The following is an 18464-nucleotide window of genomic DNA, read 5'->3' on the forward strand; positions in this document are numbered from 1 at the left end:
TGAAAAAATGTTTAAAAACCAGTTCTTCAGGTAAGAAAAAAAAAGCCCTAATTTGTAGCATTAGCTGATTTCTGTGGTGTAAATACTCCCACCATGGTCAATTTAAAGCTCCCTATGACGTCAGTGGGAGTTGGGAGGAGATGTACAATTGGTGAGCCAGTGAGAATAGCTTCAGCAGACCATGGACTTGGGGTCACCTCTTCCCGAAGGCTGGCCCTACCTATGTGAGGTGTTTCCCTCTGTGTTTTCACAAAGGTGTGGGAATTCTCCCTGCCCTACATTCCTACCTCGATGGGTAATTATCTTTTCATGTGTGTCTCTCATGCCAGTAGAGGGTGTACTCCCAGAAGGCAGATGATAGGTGTGCCAATTTGAGCTATTATGTACCCCAGAAAAGCCATGTCCTTTAATCCTCATTCAATATTGCTGGGTAAGATCTTTTTTATTGTTTCCAGGAGATGTGACCCACCCAATTGTGGCTGGTAACTTTTGATTAGAATGTTTCCATGTGTCTCCATCCATTCAAGGTGGGTTAGTTTACTGGAGCCCTTTAAGAGGGAACCATATTGGAAAAAGCTTGAGAGCCAACAGAACGAACAGAGCCCAAGCAGCCAGACATCTTTGGAGCAGAAGGAAAATGCCCCCAGGGGAGCTTTGTGAAACAAGAAGCCAGGAGAGAAAGACAGCAGACTTCACCATGTGCCCTTACAGCGGACAGAGAAACCACAAACTTCATTGGCCTTGAGTGAAGTTAACCTCTTGTTGGTGTCTTATTTGGACATGTTCATAGCCTTGCCTTAATTTGGACATTTTCATGGGCTTAGAACTGTAAACTTGCAACTTAATAAATTCCTCTTTTTAAAAACCATTCTGTTGCTGGTATATCGCATTCTGGCATCTTGGAACTAGAACAATAGTTTATTCTACACATTAATACTTTCTACGGAGGGAGGGTCAATAATCATTTATTCAATAAAGAAATGTACCCTTCTCTGCGTAATGCTTTTTATGGAGGAAAGGCCAATAAAGGAATGCATCTTTCTCTGCACCCATCCCTGCCCTGGGTCCCGTTCTGCCAGTGACTCCCATGAGGTTTTAGAGAACATGCGCAGACAATAGGAGGCTGAAAGGACAGAGTTTTAGTTGGCTGCAGAGTGAAAATTGAGGAAGAACACAGCAGCAGGGGGTCTTATCAGTGAGATGAAAAGGGAGAAGAGTACTCTTTCACTCAGTTGCCCCCCCCCCACAAACCACTGAATTAGCACAGACTGGGGCGATGGGGCTGACAGTAAAACCAGGCCTAAAAGAGTGTCATGTGATCACTGCCCAGCAGGCAGCTGGACTTTAATGTGATAAGGATGTTCAGAGAGAAGGAATTGAGATAAGTAAGGTAGGAAAGAGGGGAGGAATGAAGGGAAGACGGGAGGGAAGGAGAAAGAAGAGGCAACAGGCAGCAAACTTTTTGGAGTGCTGTCAGCATAATTGGATCTTGGGGATGTTATCCCAGAAGAATACAAAGTTTCTAAACTAAGTGCAAATCACCTCCCAAACTTTAAATGGCTTCAGGGACTAAAATGATCCCAAAGAACAAAATGGAATTTAAACTATCTTCTAAGGGTAATGGACAGTCCTTTGAAGGTTGTGCCCTGAGCAGGTGAGGGGAGAAGACTGGCTGGACCCTCCCCTGTCACAGGTTCTCAGCCTCACCCTGGTGCTTCATTATCACTATTTCTGACATGTGACTTCTTCCCAGCCCTTCACAAACTGGTCATTCTTGCTTACCGTGTTTCTGATAAAGGTAAGTGCAGGAGTTGATGCAAGGAATACCATATTGTTCATTAGCACGGCTTCATCTCTACCATCTGACTTGATTGTAATGGAATGGGGGCTTGAGAAGAGGAGGTATGAATCTCTTTCACTGATATGATAGTCTTGCAGAGTCAGATAGACCTATTAAACTGCAAGAATCTCTAAGATCTTCTGGCCTCAGCCCATTATGGTACAGGGGAAGGGGCTCGCCCAAGACAACATGACTAGTAGTCTTCTCATACAGAATTGTCTCTCCTTGATTAAAACTGCTGGGTCTTTCTCCTCTCATAGTTAGAGTCCAGAACTTTGACAATAATCATGAGCCATGTTTCTGGATCTGGTGCTGATGACACAGAGCAAAACTTTTCTCTTTCTGAGCCAGGGTTCTTTGGAAGATTGGTCAATAGAGTGGAAAACCAAGTTAGGGACTGATTTACTGTTCCAGCACATACATCACAGATAACAGTGTGTCCTGGGTACCTTAGCATTCCTCAAGCTTGGGGGCCACTCTCAGTAATGACCAACCTTTGTAGTCATTTACTGGCTAATGCATTTGTCACTAGAGATACATCAATTGTTTTAAGGCCCTAGGAGAAAAAGGAAGATTGATTCTTGCTTATCTCCATGCTGAAGTCATATCATTTCTGAATATTTGCAGGACTGGCAAATGGAAGAAGCAAAACTTCCTTCGGGGGCTTCAGAGGGCAGAAGTTACAAGGAGGCAGATTTCAGTTCGATATCAAGGAGGAACTACTTCAAAACAAAAGGAGCCTCACCAGGAGGTAAAGTACTCATCCCTCAATAGTCAAGTCTGTCTGAGGTGTGGTAAGTGGCTTTCTACTTTAGAAAGGGAACAGATTGCTAAATAGACCCTCAGGCCTGTTGTGATCAGGTTTAGAGTGATTATTTATTGTTGTTGTTGATGATAATGTAATTATTTGTTTGCATGACTATTTTTCCACTAGACTTTGAGCCCTTTGTGTCTTTCATCAAGTATCCCTGCATCTAGAACTATGCTTGGCCCAGAGCAGATGTTCAATAAATGTCTATTAACTAGAATTGAATTATTATGGCATTGATTAGGTCATGGCCATGATGTGCTCAAAATGGACAGGTGAGAGTCTCAGAACTCCCCATGCAGGAAGGTGAGGACTGAAAAAGGGCTGAATAACAGATAGCTCTTGGAGAGATGACCCTCAGAGAGATACACAGTTCATAAGTGTTTTAGATACAATAAATTTAGAGCCAATAAAACCAAATGCCCACTACCCTCAGGGTTGCAACAGGTTTTGGGTGCAGAACAAATCCTAGTGTGGGGAACACTGAAGGACTCTAAGGAGACCTCTAAAGAAAGGCTATGCTTCCCAGAAGAAGAGCTAACAGAGCAGGACACAAGAAAAGTGTCTCTGGTGAAGGTAGATGGAGAATGAACAGAAGAAGTTAGATTCGGTCAGAACCACATTCAACTTGGCCACAAAGTGCAGGAGGCCCATTTACTGCCTCAAATGTACAAAAGGATCAACGAGATTTTAAGGCCTTGTCACTATGGGTGCCAAGATAGTCTGAGGCCAACTCTCCTGGTAGTAACCCCAGAGCAGAGGAGTTCTGGCTCCCACTTGTCCTAAGGTAAGGGACACATGTCTTGGTCTCTACTTTAGGACCAACTTCCCCAGTTTGGCAGAGAGGAATTTCCCAGACAAGGTATGTCCCACCCTCCAGAGAGCTTTGAAACACAGAGAAAAAGAATAGAAAAGTTACTTCCAACCCTAGACATGCAAAAGGGACAAAAGACAGATAGGTTCAGAGGATACGATCAAGTAGAAGTTTCAGGGAGAAGAAACCTATATGAGGTTTCATGAAAGAAGGGAAACTCAGAGGAGGAGACAAAAGTTGAGGTGTAAGAATTTGAGAGTTTTGCCACGCAAAGGAGGACTCCAAGAGACGTTCTCTCATGCAACACGCAAGGGGTTATTTACCACACATGCTGGGGCTCACTGAACGCGCAGGAACAGAGAGCCCCGAGCCTGGATTTGGGAAGCTTTTTGAGGGCCAGGATAAGGGGGTGGGGTTTGAGGGTTGAACATGAGTTACAGGTTCTGCTTTATGCAGGAAGTAGATAACGAACATTTTGCAAGAAGTAGATAACAAACATTTTGCAAGAAGCAGATAACAAACATTTTTCGTGCATGAGTCATGGGAGCTGCTTCATGCAAGAAGCAGCTGTCTTGTGCAAAACTCCCTTACTCAACCTTCTCAGTTGCATTCTTAGATAAACTTCCTCCGGCAGTTACAACCTTGCATAACCAAGGCAGCAGAAAACCTTGCATAACAAAGGCAGCAGATAACCGCCCCTGGGAAGTCCCGGGTTGTTTTTCTTAGCCTGATGGGGCCCATAACTCTTTTCTTTACAATCCTTCTTTACATAAGAAAAGTTAGCTACTGTTAAGTTTCATAAAATCCTTCTTTACAGAGGATTTATTTGAAAAGTAGCCATTGTTGACCCCAAGTCTATCCTCCCTGAGGTGGTGAAAGCAAAGCCAGACTGTTGGGGAATGTGAAAATGTCTTGTCCCAAATATCTAGGTTTGGCCTTGTCTATGCTGAGAAAGTTTTTCCACAAAATATATATTCAGGAAGAACTCTGGTAGAAAAATTCGGTCTCCTGTCAATTCAGAAGAGGAGAATTGAGGGAACATTTTTCTTTAGATCTCTTATGAGCTGTTGTGGGTTTAAAAAGGGTGTAGGGGGAATATGTGCTCTATGTGGTCCCAGAGAATAGATTTGGACTGTAAGAATTCGAGAATTCAAGAGTTTTGCCACGCAAAGGAAGACTCCAAGAGACATTCTCTCATGCAACACGCAAGGGGTTTATTTACCACACATGCGTGGGGCTCACTGAACATGCAGGAACAGAGAGCCCCGAGCCTGGGTTTGGGGAAGCTTTTATGGGGTAGGAGGAGGGGGGTGAGGGTCGAGCATGGGTAACAAACATTTTGCAAGAAGCAGATAATAAACATTTTTCACGCATGAGTCATGGGAGCTGCTTCATGCAAGAAGCAGCTGTCTCGTTGTGCAAAACTCCTTTACTCAACCTTCTTAGTTGCATTCTTAGATAAACTTCCTCTGGCAGTTACAACCTTGCATAACCAAGGCAGCAGATAACCTTGCATAACAAAGGCAGCAGATAACCGCCCCTGGGAAGTCCCGGGTTGTTTTTCTTAGCCTGATAGGGCCCATAACTCTTTTCTTTACAATTCTTAACTCACACCAAATGCATAGCAGTGAATATAAAATGACACAAATGCTTTTGCTGGATATTTCTATCATTCAGAAGCTAAAATATATGTAAATAGCTAAATTAAGCAAGAAAAATTAGCTACTGTTAAGCTTTATAAAATCCTTCTTTACAGAACTAGTGGAAGAAAAAATTCAAGAGATTTGGCCCAGGAAAATACAGAACATTCGGAGAGTCAGAGGAGAACAAAGCAGAGGCTGCCTGGGCTGGTAGAGAACTCTTTGTCATTGGAAGGGATCAAGCAGAGGCTGGATAATCACAGAGTAGAATTTGCCAATTGTGATTCAGGGGTACACTAGATATCTGAAGGACCCTTCTCCAAGGCCAGGACCAGTAGAGTGAGGTTCAGTCAGTCCCCTGGGAGACTTCCATGGACAGAGATGCTGTTAATCAACTCGCTTTCCAGAGCACCAGTCTGAACTGACTGGGACAGCACTGCTGCTTCCAAAGGAAGGGGGAGAGCCTTAGAACAGAACCATCACATCTCCTAAGTGCATATCCCCTCAGCTCGAGCAAATGCTACTTCTCACCCAAAGAGTCTTCCCTGACCATCCTGCTACTCCAAAGTTGTCCATCAGCCACCTCATCTCTCCCCACCCATCATCCAGAATTAACCTATGGTGGAACCAAAGCCAACCTCTCTTATCAGGCTGTGAATTCCCTGAGCCCTATCTGAGTGAGCAATATTGCATGGTGAATGAAGGAATGAAGAGATGAGGGCATGGATGAGTACAAGGCCCTGGGCCCTGGCAATCTCTTACAAGGAGAACCAGGAGAAAGATATAAAATGACTTGGAGAAAAGGAGCTGAAAATTTAAGCCAGATCATTCCATAACCTTGAATGCCAAAGGTTACAAAAACATGAAGTTAATCTAGCTTCACTGTTCTGGCCAAAGTTGAATGAGACATTTGAGCACCCAGTGTTTATACACAGTGGGCATGAGTGCACAACATCAACATGTCTTTGATCAGGTGAATTAAATCACCACAGGGGACATGGCAAACCTTGCACACTGGGAGCTGAGATCACAAAATAGGTTCTGATCTATCTAATCTACTCACTTTTTTAGTTTGCTAGCTGCCGGAATGCAACACACCAGAGACAGATTGGCTTTTAATAAAAGGGGATTTATTTTGTTAGTTCTTCAGAGGAAAGGCAGCTAACTTTCAATTGAGGTTCTTTCTTATGTGGGAAGCCACAGGATGGTCTCTGCTGGCCTTCTCTCCAGGCCTCTGGGTTCCAACAACTTCCCCCGGGTGATTCTTTCTGCATCTTCAAAGGCCTGGGCTGAGCTGCAAGTGCTGAGATGAGGTATGTTGAGCTGCTTAGGCTGTGCTATGTTCAGTCTCTCATTTAAGCACCAACCAATTAACTCAAACGTCATTCATTGCAGCAGGCCCGCCTCCTAGCCAACTGCAGATGTAATCAGCAACAAATGAGGTTCACGTACCATTGGCTCATGTCCACAGCAACAGAACTAGGTGCCTTCACCTGGCCAAGTTGACAACTGAATCTAACTACCACAATAATATAGTACAGAAAAAATGTACAAGTCAGCTCAAAGCAAGTTTGGCCTCAGGCCAAGAAACAAAAAACTGTTGGTACTTGAAAAGACCTCTGTGAGCCTTGTGCCTCTTCTCCATCACTACCTAAATACAACGACTATCCTGACTTCTTCCTTCCCCATTAGTTTTTAGTTTTTTTGGTCAATAATCTTTATCTCGCTAATGAAATTCCCTTCTATTCCCAGTTTTCTATGAGCTTTTTAAAAAATTAGGATGGTATGACATGCATTTTCTTCATCTGTTGAGATGATTGTATGATTTTTCTCTTTTAGTCTGTTAATATGGTGAATTACTTAGGTTGATTTTTTTTTTGTATGCCGTATGGCGGGGATCACATTTCATTATTTTTCCATGTGAGTATCCCATTATTGCAGCACCATTTGTTGAATTTTTGCTTGTTTGTTTGTGTTTTGGGAAGTATATGGTCTGGAAATTGAACCTGGCTCTTTGCATGGCAGGCGAGACTTCTACCCCTGAACTACCCCTGCACTCCTCTTAGGTTGATTTTTGAACGTTAAATCAACTTTACCTCCCTGGAGGAAACCAAATCTGGTCAGAGTGAATATCCTTTTCATATAGGACTAAATTCAGTTTGCTAATTTTTAAAGGATTTCTGTGTCTATGATCATGAGGGAAATTGGCTTATAATTTTTCATTCTTGTGATGTCCTTGTCAGGGCAGGTGATCCAGGTCTGTTGGCTCTTAAAATGAGTGCATGAATCCCCTCTTTTCTATTCTCTGGGGGGAAAAAATGTGTAGGATTGGTACTCTTTCTTCTTAAACATTCGGGCCATTGAGTTTTATAAGAATTTGTCATTTTATTGTCATAAAGTTATTCATAACATCATCTAACTATCTTTTTATGTCTATAGGCTTTGTGGTGGCATCTTTTTTATTCCTGAACTTGATTATTTATACCTTCTCCTTTTTTTTTCTTGACCATCTCACCAAGGATTTGTCAATTTTATGTGTGTTTTTAAAGAATAAATTTTTGGCTTTAAAATTTTTCCCTATTATACTCCTTCTATTTTATTATTTTCTGTCTTTATCTGGTATGCTTTTCTTCCTTCTAGTATCTTTGGGTATAATTTGCTGTTCTGAATTTGAAATGGATGCCTAACTCTTTGATTTTTAGGCTTCTTTTTAAATATAAGCATTTGAAGCCGTAAATTTCTCTTTCAATACCACTTTAATGGCTTCTCAAAAGTTTAATTCATATTTCAGCTATAATTCAATTCAAAATATCTTCATTCCCATAGTGTTTTCATCTTTGACCCATGCATTCTTCAGATGTTTATTTCTTAATTCCTAAACATACAGAGATTTCCTAGTTCACTTCTTTGTCACTCTTCTGCTATATTACATTGCAGCAGAGAAACTACTCTGGATTATTTACTCCTTTGATATTCCTTACCTTTATGGCCTGGCATATGAGCAATATTTGTAAATGTGGTTACAAACATGGATATTCAGTAGTTGAGTGCAGCATTCTATTATGTGTCCATTAGGCCAAATGTGCCAATTGTGATGTTTGAATATTCCATATCCTTATGGATCATTTTATCTGCATGTTCTATCAAATTTGGCAAATGTTTATTAAGACCACTCACCATTATTATGGATTTGTCCATTTGTCCTTGCAATCTTGTCCATTTTTTGCTTTATATATATATACTTATTTTATATTAGGTCCATATGAATTTGGAATCATTATATATTTCTGAGGAACTGAACCTTCACCATCATAAAGTTTCTTTTTTATCTCAGGTAATACTTTTTGCTCTACAGTCTTCTTTTTCTGATATTCAGCTGCATCGGTTTTCTTTTGGTAATAGTTTGCCTGGTGTATATTTTTCCATCCTTTTACTTTCTACCTTTCTGTATCCTTATGTGTACAAAGTGTCTCTAATAAATATCATATAGCTGGATTTTTTAAATGTCCAATCTCATCATCTTCATCTTTTAATTGGACTCTTCAGCATTTTCATGTTTAATGTTATTACTGATAATTTGTTTTTAAACCTATTAATTGCTTTCTGTATTTTCCACCTAGTCTATGTCCTGTTAACCCCTCCTTTCTTGCCATATTTTGGATTGTTAGGAAATTTTAAACTTTTTATTAAACTATAACATGCATACAGAAAAATACCCATATCATCAGTTATAGGTCATTGAGCTTCCCAAAGTGTATGAATCATGTAGACATGAATAAACAAAAGGATCCAATCAGAAGGCAAAGGTTATCAGTTTATAAAGAGTCACCTTGAAGAGCAGTGCAATGATGGCTCACTGGCAACATTCTCGCCTGCCATGCCGGAGACCCAGGTTCGATTCCTGGAGCCTGCCCATGCCAAAACAAGTGATAAAGAGACAACTTGAAAATATAAGGATACAGGAAGATTGAAAGTAACTACTCATACAACCACATGATAGATAATTCAGCACCTCAGAAGCTCCCCAATCACAAACCACTTTCATCTACCCAAACGTAACCAATATCCTGTCTTCTAATGTTATAGTATTTTGTTGTATAGCTATACCACAATTTGTTTATCCAATCCACTGTTGATGGATGTTTATGTTGTTTTCCAGTTTGGGATTGGTATGAGTAATGATGCTACAAACTTTATTTTCTATAATTTTGGTGCACATGTAAATGCATTTCTGTTGGATATACACATAGAAGATATTTGAATGATATGATATGCATATTTTCAACTTCGTTAGATAATGTAAAACAGTTTTCTACCATTTATACTCTTATCAGCAGTACATAAGAGGTCCTATTGATCCTTATCCTCATCTGCACTTATATTGCCATTTTAAAAAATATTTGCATTTTTGAGGAGTGTATAGTGTATATCATTGAAGTTTTAATTTGAATTTTCTTGATTACTAATGATGTTGAGCACTTTGAAAAAATTTTATTGGCCATTTGTATATTCTCTTTTACAAACTTAACTTCCTGTTCAAGTCATTGCTATTTGGTCTTACTGGATTGTCTTTTTCTTACTAATTTGTAAGAGTATCTTCTATTCTGAATAGGAGCCCTTTGGTATGTTTAAGTTTTGCAGATATCTTCCCCAATCTCTGTTTTTCCTTTTCCTCTGCTTGATGTTGTCTTTTCATGAATTGAAATTATTAATTTTATCTTCTCTAACTTATCAATCTTTTCCCTTATGGTTAGTACTTTTTATGTCCCATCTACAAAATCTTTTGCTCCTCAAACTTCTAAATTACTTGGGATTTCTATCCTATTTCTGAATAATGCAATGGACTTTGAACACTCTAACTCCATTTACATTCCTCCTGATTCATGTAAATATTGTCATCAATATTTTAATTCAATGCATATTTTAAATTCATTAAGACTTTGTCACAATCATTCTGCACAGACCGTGTTCCTTGGATATACTTAGCACATTTACCATTTACTATTTTTTAGTGTTCTTACCCAATCTTGTATTTCTGACCTTCCATTTGAATCATTTTCTTTCTGCCTGAAGAACATCTTTTAGGTTTTCCATTATTGAAGATCTGCTGCAGGTGTTGAAGTCTGCTTACTTTTTGTTTGTCTGGTAATATCTTTATTTCACTTTCACTTCTGAAGAATATTTTTATTGAGTACAGAATTCTGGTTTGTACTTTATGTCTTTCAGCACTTAAAATATATCATCTATTATCTTCTGGTTTCCACTTTTTCTATTAAGTAGTTGGTCTAATTACTGATCCCTTGAAGATAGGTCATATTTCTTCTTGGCCATCTTTGAAGATTTTCTCTTTGTTTTCAGTACTTAGCTGTTTTATTATGATAAGCCTGCATGTGGATTCCTTTTTATTTATTCTACTTTGAGTTCTTGAGGATTCTTTTTTTACTGTTAGTAGAATGTGTTATTTTTCAGCATAGGTAAATCTGACCTATTTGGATTTTATGTAACTGTAGGGTATAAGGAATGCCTCCAATTTTATCTTTTTCCACATGACTATCTAGTTACCCCAATGACATTATTAAAAAGGCTTCCATTAAAAAAATAAATTCTACCTGGACTGTAATTCTAAATGAGAAAGGTGAAACAATAAAACTTCAAGAAGATAATGCAGGAAAATACTTCATAAACTTAGAACAGGTAAAGACTTTTAAAATAGAACATAGACAGCACTACCCCAAAGGAATCATCCCTGATGGTTTTTATTTTCTTTAGAATTTTCTAAGTTTAAAAAAAATCAGGCTTCCGGGTCAAGATGGTGGCTTAACAACGTGTGCATTTTAGTTTGTCCTCCAGAACAACTACTAAATAACCAGAAACAGTACAGAACAGCTCCCGAGCCACGTAGTGACCAGACACACAGCATACCCAAGTCTGGACCAGCTGGACCAGCTGTGAGCACCCCCCAGAACCGTGAGTTCCCAAAACTGCGGCAGCCAGCGCCCCTCCCCCACAGGCCGCTTCCCAGAGGGGAAAGGAAAGGACTTTACCAGCAGCAGGGACTGGGCACAATCAAACGCCAATTGTGGAACTAATTAACAAGTTCTGACTACTAAAAATAGACCCCCAGCTTAGGTGAACCTGATCAAAGTGGAGGTTGCTCATTTTTGCCCCGGTGACAAGGGGCAGGACTGACAGAAAAAGGGGGGAAAAAAAAAGAAGGAAACAGAGGTTTTTGTGGCTGTGTGTCTTGACTGCCTCTGGATACAGCGGCAGGACTTTTCAGGTTGCAACTGCCCCAGGCATAGGCAGAAGTGAGCTCTTTTGGGGGCTTATCTGGAGACTGTGCCTTCCCCAGGGGAGGGGTGAAGCCCCACCCAGGTGGAATCCCTCCATCAAGGAATTCAGACACCAGGGTTGGCAATTTGAAGCCATTAAATCCAGCCTACAACCTCTCCTCTGTCTCCACCACGCCCGCAGCAGGGAGAGTCTGCCAAAGTTAAAGGTACCGCATCATCTTATGCTGGTGGGACCTGCAGTCAGACAACACCATACTGGGCAGGAGAAGAAAAACAGAGTCCAGAGACTTCACAGGAAAGTCTTTCAACCTGATGGTCTCACCCTCAGGGAAAACCGACGCAGGTGACTCTTTCCTCCTGATAGGAGGCCAGTTTGGTCTGGGAAAATCTGGCTGGGTCTATAATATCTAAGTAGACCCTCCTAAGTGCGTGTGTGGGGGAGGCAAAACACAAGCAGGGCAATAAACAAGAAAACAAGAACTGAAAAATTCTCCTCTGTTAAACAAAACTTAAGCTAAAGGTCCAGATAAAACTGAACGGAATGTCAAAGAACAGATAGACAACAAATTCATCCAGCAAGAAAACCCTAGATAAAAGAAGTGAAAGCAATCTCCAGAATAAACTAATTAAGGTAATTAAACGCCTAGACACCAGCAAAAAATAACAAATCACACTAGGAAAATTGAAGATATGGCCCAGTCAAAGGAACAAACCAACAATTCAAATGACATGCAGGAGCTGAAACAATTAATTCAAATGTACAAACAGACATGGAAAACCTTATCAAAAACCAAATCAATGAATTGAGGGAGGATATAAAGAAGGCAAGGAAGAACAAAAAGAAGAAACTGAAAGTCTGAAAAAACAAATCACAGAACTTATGGGAATGAAAGACACAGTAGAAGAGATGAAAAAAACAATGGAAACCTACAATGGTAGATTTAGAGACAGAACATAGGATTTCTGAACTGGAGGACCGAACATCTGAAATCCTACAAGAAACAGAAACTATAGGAAAAAAATGGAAAAATACGAGCAGAGACTCAGGGAATTGAAAGACAATATGAAGCACACAAATATATGTTGTGGGTGTCCCAGAAGGAGAAGAGAAGAAAAGGAGGAGAAAAACTAACGGAGGAAATTATCACTGAAAATTTCCCAACTCTTATGAAAGACCTAAAATTACAGATCCAAAAAGTGCAGCATACCCCAAAGAGAATAGATTCAAATAGATGTACTCCAAGACACTTACAATTCAGAATGTCAGAGGTCGAAGAGAGAGGATCTTGAAAGCAGCAAGAGAAAAGCAATCCATCACATACAAGGGAAGCCCAATAAGACTATGTGTAGATTTCTCAGCAGAAACCATGGAGGTGAGACGACAGTGGGATAATATATTTAAATTATTAAAAGAGAAAACTGCCAACCAAGACTTCTATATCCAGCAAAATTGTCCTTCAAAAATGAGGGAGAAATTAAAACATTTTCAGACAAAAAATCACTGAGAGAATTTGTGATCAAGAGACCAGTCTGCAAGAAATACTAAAGGGAACACTAGAGACAGATCGAAGACAGAAGAGAGGTGTGGAGAAGAGTGTAGAAAGGAAGACTATGAGTAAAGGTAAAAAGAAGGAAAATTGATATGACATATAAAATCCAGAAGGCAAAATAGTAGAAGACAGTACTACCCATGCAGTAATAACACTGAATGTTAATGGATTAAACTCTCCAATCAAAAGACATAGTCTGGCAGAATGGATTAAAAAACAGGACCCATCTATATGCTGTCTCTACTCAAAGGACACAAGGCCAAGGACACAAATGGATATTTACACACCAATGTTTATAGCAACATTATTAACAATTACCAAGAGATGGAAACAGCCAAAATGTCCATCAACAGACAGTTGGCTAAACAAACTGTGACATTTACATAAGATGGAATATTATGCAGCTGTAGACAGAATAAAGTTATGAAGTATGTATAACAACATGAATGGACCTTAAGGACATTATGCTGAGTGTTATTAGCCAGAAACAAAAGGACAAATACTGCATGGTCTCACTGATATGAACTGACATTAGTGAATAAATTGGAATATTTCCTTGGTAACAGATATAGGAGCCAAAGGGTTAATAGAAAACCTCCGGAATCTATTGGGAGTGACTGGCTTCAAAGTGGCCTTGAGGAGGTCTGCTGCAAACAGCGAGCTCCTGGCTGTGAGCCTTATCTGGGGATGTAGGGGAAGAACATGTTCCGCAAACAAACTTGTTTTGTTCCTACTTTTGCACACGAAGTATGGAATGTTCCCTTTTTGCTACCCAGATATCCGGGAGGCTAGATTGAAAGTAACAAGAGAGCAAGGGAGTAATATACTGAAAAAACAGGCTTGGTCAGCGAAAGAGCTGTGAGAAATGATATAAAATAAAGCAGCTGAAACTCAAAAAAAAAAAAAAAAATTCAAAAGGTCAAAAAGATTTTCTGACCAAAAAAAAGTTTATGTTTTTTTAACTTAATCTGTGTAATCTTGGGCCTCTCTGATTCAGTTTTCTAGTTTGTAAAATTGGAGCTGAGGTGAGCTATATATATATATATATATTTTTTTTTTTACATGGGCAGGCACGGGAATCGAACCCGGATCCTCTGGCATGGCAGGCAAGCCACTTCCTTTGGGGTAGTGCTGTCTATGTTCTATTTTAAAAGTCTTTACCTGTTCTAAGTTTATGAAGTATTTCCTGCATTATCTTCCTGAAGTTTTATTATTTCACCTTTCTTGCCTGCTGAGCCACCATGGCCCACCTGAGGTGAGCTATCTTGAAGGCAGTTGAAGATTAATTGAGAAATTTGTTCTAAAAACACTGAAACACTGAAGCTCTGTCTATCATACAGATTGTGATTAACAAAAACTAGCTTATTTCTAATTATGTCCAGATTTGTTACGTATAAATAACGAAGGTGGATTGAGTCTAGAAATTCTTACCTAGTTCTAGAAATTGGCACTCTCAAGTCCTGACAGACAATAGCAAAGGCAGACAATCACTGTAATATTCGTTGTTACTTGGCCCTAGAAATTGGCATTCTCAAGCCCTGACAGTACCCTACAAACTGGCAGACAATTGCTGAGGGTTCTGGTGCTGTAATGTTAGCTTTGTAACCGTCCTTTCTCCGAGGGAATGGGCTGCTCTCATGGCTCTACCAACCTTCTCCCTCCACCAGTCGACAGTTTACAAGTGTCCCCAGTTTCCGCTTTGGATGGCTCAGTGCACTCTGGATCACTTTTCCTTCACTTAGTGGTTTCTAAGTAGAGTGCCAAATCCTCAGTGCATTTCTTTGCAACCTCATAGTTCGTGCTCACCTAGGTTACTTAACTTCATTGACTGATAATCTGGTACCTAGGAGAAATGTAAAGTTGATAGGAAGTACATCGATATCTGTGTGGATGGCAGTCCAAGCAAAAAAGACAAGATATTCGATGAAATTTATTCAAGCAGGTCCTATAGTGTGTGAATAACCTAAAATGATGGGTTTGTGCACGTTCTCATCAAATTCATTATAGCAGATTGGACAAGACAGGAACTGTCCATTGAATTGCCTTCCCAGACATTGTGGAAGCTGCATGTGCAGCCTAGCAGATCTATATTTTGCTGTATAGTGCTTCATAACCTGAGGGAGCCGGAGGGGGGGCGGCAGTGCAGGGTAAGGTGTGTCGTTAAAAGCCACTCTGGGAGCCCCACAAAGCACCGAGGCACCTCATCTCACCAGGACAGAGATCAGTGGTGGTTCTACCACCTGCAGCTCCAATGGGAGCTGCAGGGGCAAGGTAGCTGGCAGCTGTGGTGGAGGTTGTGGCCTCCTCCTCTCTTGAGGCTTCTTGAATTTGTGGTATGATATCTTTCATAGATTTTAGAATGTTCTCAGCCATTTTCTTCTCAAATATTACTTCACTCCTTTCTCTCCTCTGCTTCTGAGACTCCAGTGACATACACCTTAGACCCTTCAACTGAATTCTGTATCTCTCCAGTATTTCTCTCCCCTTTGTCTCTCCATGCTTCATTCTGCATATTTTTCATTTGGCACTTGAGTTTTCTTCTCAACTGTGTTGATTTGCTCTTATATCCATTCATTCAGTTCTTGTATGTTCAGTTCTAGAATTTCCATTTAGTTCTTTTTAAAGTTTTAAATTATCTGCCATAATTCTCATTCTTATCTTTTATATTCATGAACATTGTGCGCATTATTTTCAAGCCTGGATCTAGAGGTGCTGTAGTTCTTTTTTATTTTCTGATGTTTTTCTTTTGGTTTTCATTTTGGTTGTTTTGTGTCCTTGTGTGCCTTGTTCATTTTTAAAATGTGTGCTAGACACTGTGTTTGCAAAATAATCTGTAGAAATGATTTGGGGACTGGAATGATGTTACCTTCCTTCAGTGTGGATTTGTTTGATTCTGCTAGGTATTGGGGAGCACTGAAAATCTGGAATCATCTCGGTCCAGTTTCATGGTTTGAGAAGATTTGAAACTGAGTTACAGCACCTGAAGATGCCTGTCTCCTTCTAATCATCCTTAGGCCTATGGTATTGCACTTTGGGGTCCCATTCCCAAAAAGAGTTTATTTAGGAGCCCTCCATGGTGTGTCTTATACTTTAAAACTTGTTTCTCATCTCCATGAGGCTGTCAGGAGTATTACTTGATCTCTCCTTGGTCCCCTCCAGAAGCTACAAACGACTCTGTTGAAAAGCAGCTTTATGTGCTGGACTCACGTCTCTGGGTCTCTGTTTTTCCAAGGAACCTGGCCCTGCTATTCTTCATTGTCTTATTATATCTCCAGTAGCTTAAGAAGATGTTTTATATATTTTGTCCAGTTTTTCTATAGGAGAGTTAGCACCAATTAACTTGTTCATTCTTACTGGAAGTAGAAGTTATATACTGATCTCTGCCACATTTTTCTTAGAACCCCATAAAGATGCTTAAATTGCCAGAGCCATTCTTCAGTTGCTTACTAGGGTGGGGGGTATTCTCTGGCTTTCCAGGAACTTCTGGAGTCAGAAAATGCTGATTGGCTTTTTGAGTTCTTACAGGTGACAGAGCAGATGTGTCATGGTGAAATCCAATCAGACCTCACCTGTCATAGGGTTCATTCTCCTGGGGCTGTCAGCCCATCCAAAGCTGGAGAAAATATTCTTTGTGCTCATCCTGCTGATGTACCTGGTGGTCCTGCTGGGCAACGGGGTCCTCATCCTGGTCACCATCCATGACTCTCGCCTGCACACGCCCATGTACTTCTTCCTGGGGAACCTCTCCTTCCTGGACATCTGCTACACAACCTCCTCAGTCCCCCTCATTCTTGACAGCTTCCTTACTCCCAGGAAAACCATCCCCTCTCAGCCTGTGCTGGGCAGATGTTCCTCTCCTTTGCCATGGGAGCCACAGAGTGTGTGCTCCTGAGCATGATGGCGTTTGATCGCTACGTGGCCATCTGTGACCCCCTTAGATACCCCGTGGTCATGAGCAAGGCTGCCTACGTGCCCATGGCGGCTGGCTCCTGGGCAGCTGGAATCACCAACTCTGTAGTGCAGACATCCCTGGCAATGCGACTGCCCTTCTGTGGAGACATCATCATCAACCATTTTACCTGTGAGATCCTGGCTGTCCTGAAGTTGGCCTGCGCTGACATCTCAATTAATGTGATCAGCATGGTTGTGGCCAACATGATTTTCCTTGTTATCCCAGTTCTGTTTATTTTTGTCTCCTATGTCTTCATCCTCACCACCATCCTGAGGATTCCCTCAGCTGAGGGGAGGCGAAAGGCCTTCTCCACCTGCTCTGCCCACCTCGCAGTCGTGGTTGTCTTTTATGGGACGATTCTCTTCATGTATGGGAAACCCAAGTCTAAGGACCCACTTGGGACAGATAAACAGGACCTGTCAGACAAGCTCATCTCACTCTTCTATGGGGTGCTGACCCCCATGCTCAACCCCATCATCTACAGTCTGAGGAACAAGGACGTGAAGGCGGCTGTGAGGAACCTGGGAGCTCAGAAATAGTTAACTGAATAAATAGTCATAGATTTCCAGGTTTCAGAAACAAATGACCTCCAAACTCCTCATTGTACTCATGGGGAAATGGTAATGCAGAGAGATCCTTGGGCTGTTATTGGAAAGAGTATTTTGATTTCTGGTACTGCTGGTTAGTTTTTTGGCTAACTATGAAACACAGTGTATGATATTATAGCTTAATTTTGTTGCCCAAATCTTAAATCCTCTGACACCAGGATCTAATGAATATCTATAAAGAGTTAAATCTGTGAACAAAGAGACAAACAAACAAAAAAAAGTTTTATTGGTAGTGGGAACTTTGCTATGTTGTTTTGCCCTGTGTTGAGCTGCTTACTCTACTCTGCTTTGGTCTCATGCCAGAGACATCCATTGTATCTTAGGTAGGAATAAATTGAAAAATGTCATCCACCCCAACATACAATGATATTCATTAGCACCATGACAGGAATTCCTCTCACATTTTAGCACTAGAAATAGCGGGACTTATCTGAAACAACTACTTGTTTTGATCTAATGGATACTAAGTAACGTGTCATTCACCATATTCTATTTTTGCTGCATTTCTTATTTTAAGCTCAGAGGCAAGCATGCCACACCACCAACGCCTGCCTCCACCTCTTGGAACAGTAAAATGCCTCATGACTGGGTGCCAGTGGCCTCCAAACTTTTTAACGTGCAACCAACATGACACATGGCCATTACATCCAGCACATTCCCTTGGTATGCTCACATTATGATCAAACCCCAAAGAAGATTGTGGGCAAGCAAATGCAAAAATAATTCTTACTTCCACAACTGATAAGGGGCCAGCAATAATAGTTAATCCCTACCACTGGTGGCACAGGTAAGGTCAATAATGGGTCCCGTGTACTTCCAGAGCCCTGACTGAAGTCCATGACTTTCTCCTCCACTTAAGGAATGTGTTGAAATATGAGTAAGACTGACTGTATTTTAGGAATTATTTTTAATTTGTGACATATTTGTTAAAGTCAGTTATTACCAAACTTTGGTCCTTT

At 40.7% G+C, this 18464-nt stretch overlaps 1 protein-coding gene across 1 annotated transcript; it reads left to right on the forward strand.

The window, feature by feature from the left end:
• Positions 1-16489: 16489 nt before the first annotated feature.
• Positions 16490-17436, forward strand: LOC143673145 (olfactory receptor 13C7-like). The gene is given in 2 exon segments (XM_077147489.1): positions 16490-16766; positions 16769-17436. Coding segments are annotated over 2 exon segments (945 nt in total).
• The last annotated feature ends 1028 nt before the right edge of the window (positions 17437-18464 follow it).

Source organism: Tamandua tetradactyla, unplaced genomic scaffold, assembly GCF_023851605.1.
Source record: "Tamandua tetradactyla isolate mTamTet1 unplaced genomic scaffold, mTamTet1.pri scaffold_149_ctg1, whole genome shotgun sequence".
NCBI lineage: Eukaryota > Metazoa > Chordata > Mammalia > Pilosa > Myrmecophagidae > Tamandua > Tamandua tetradactyla.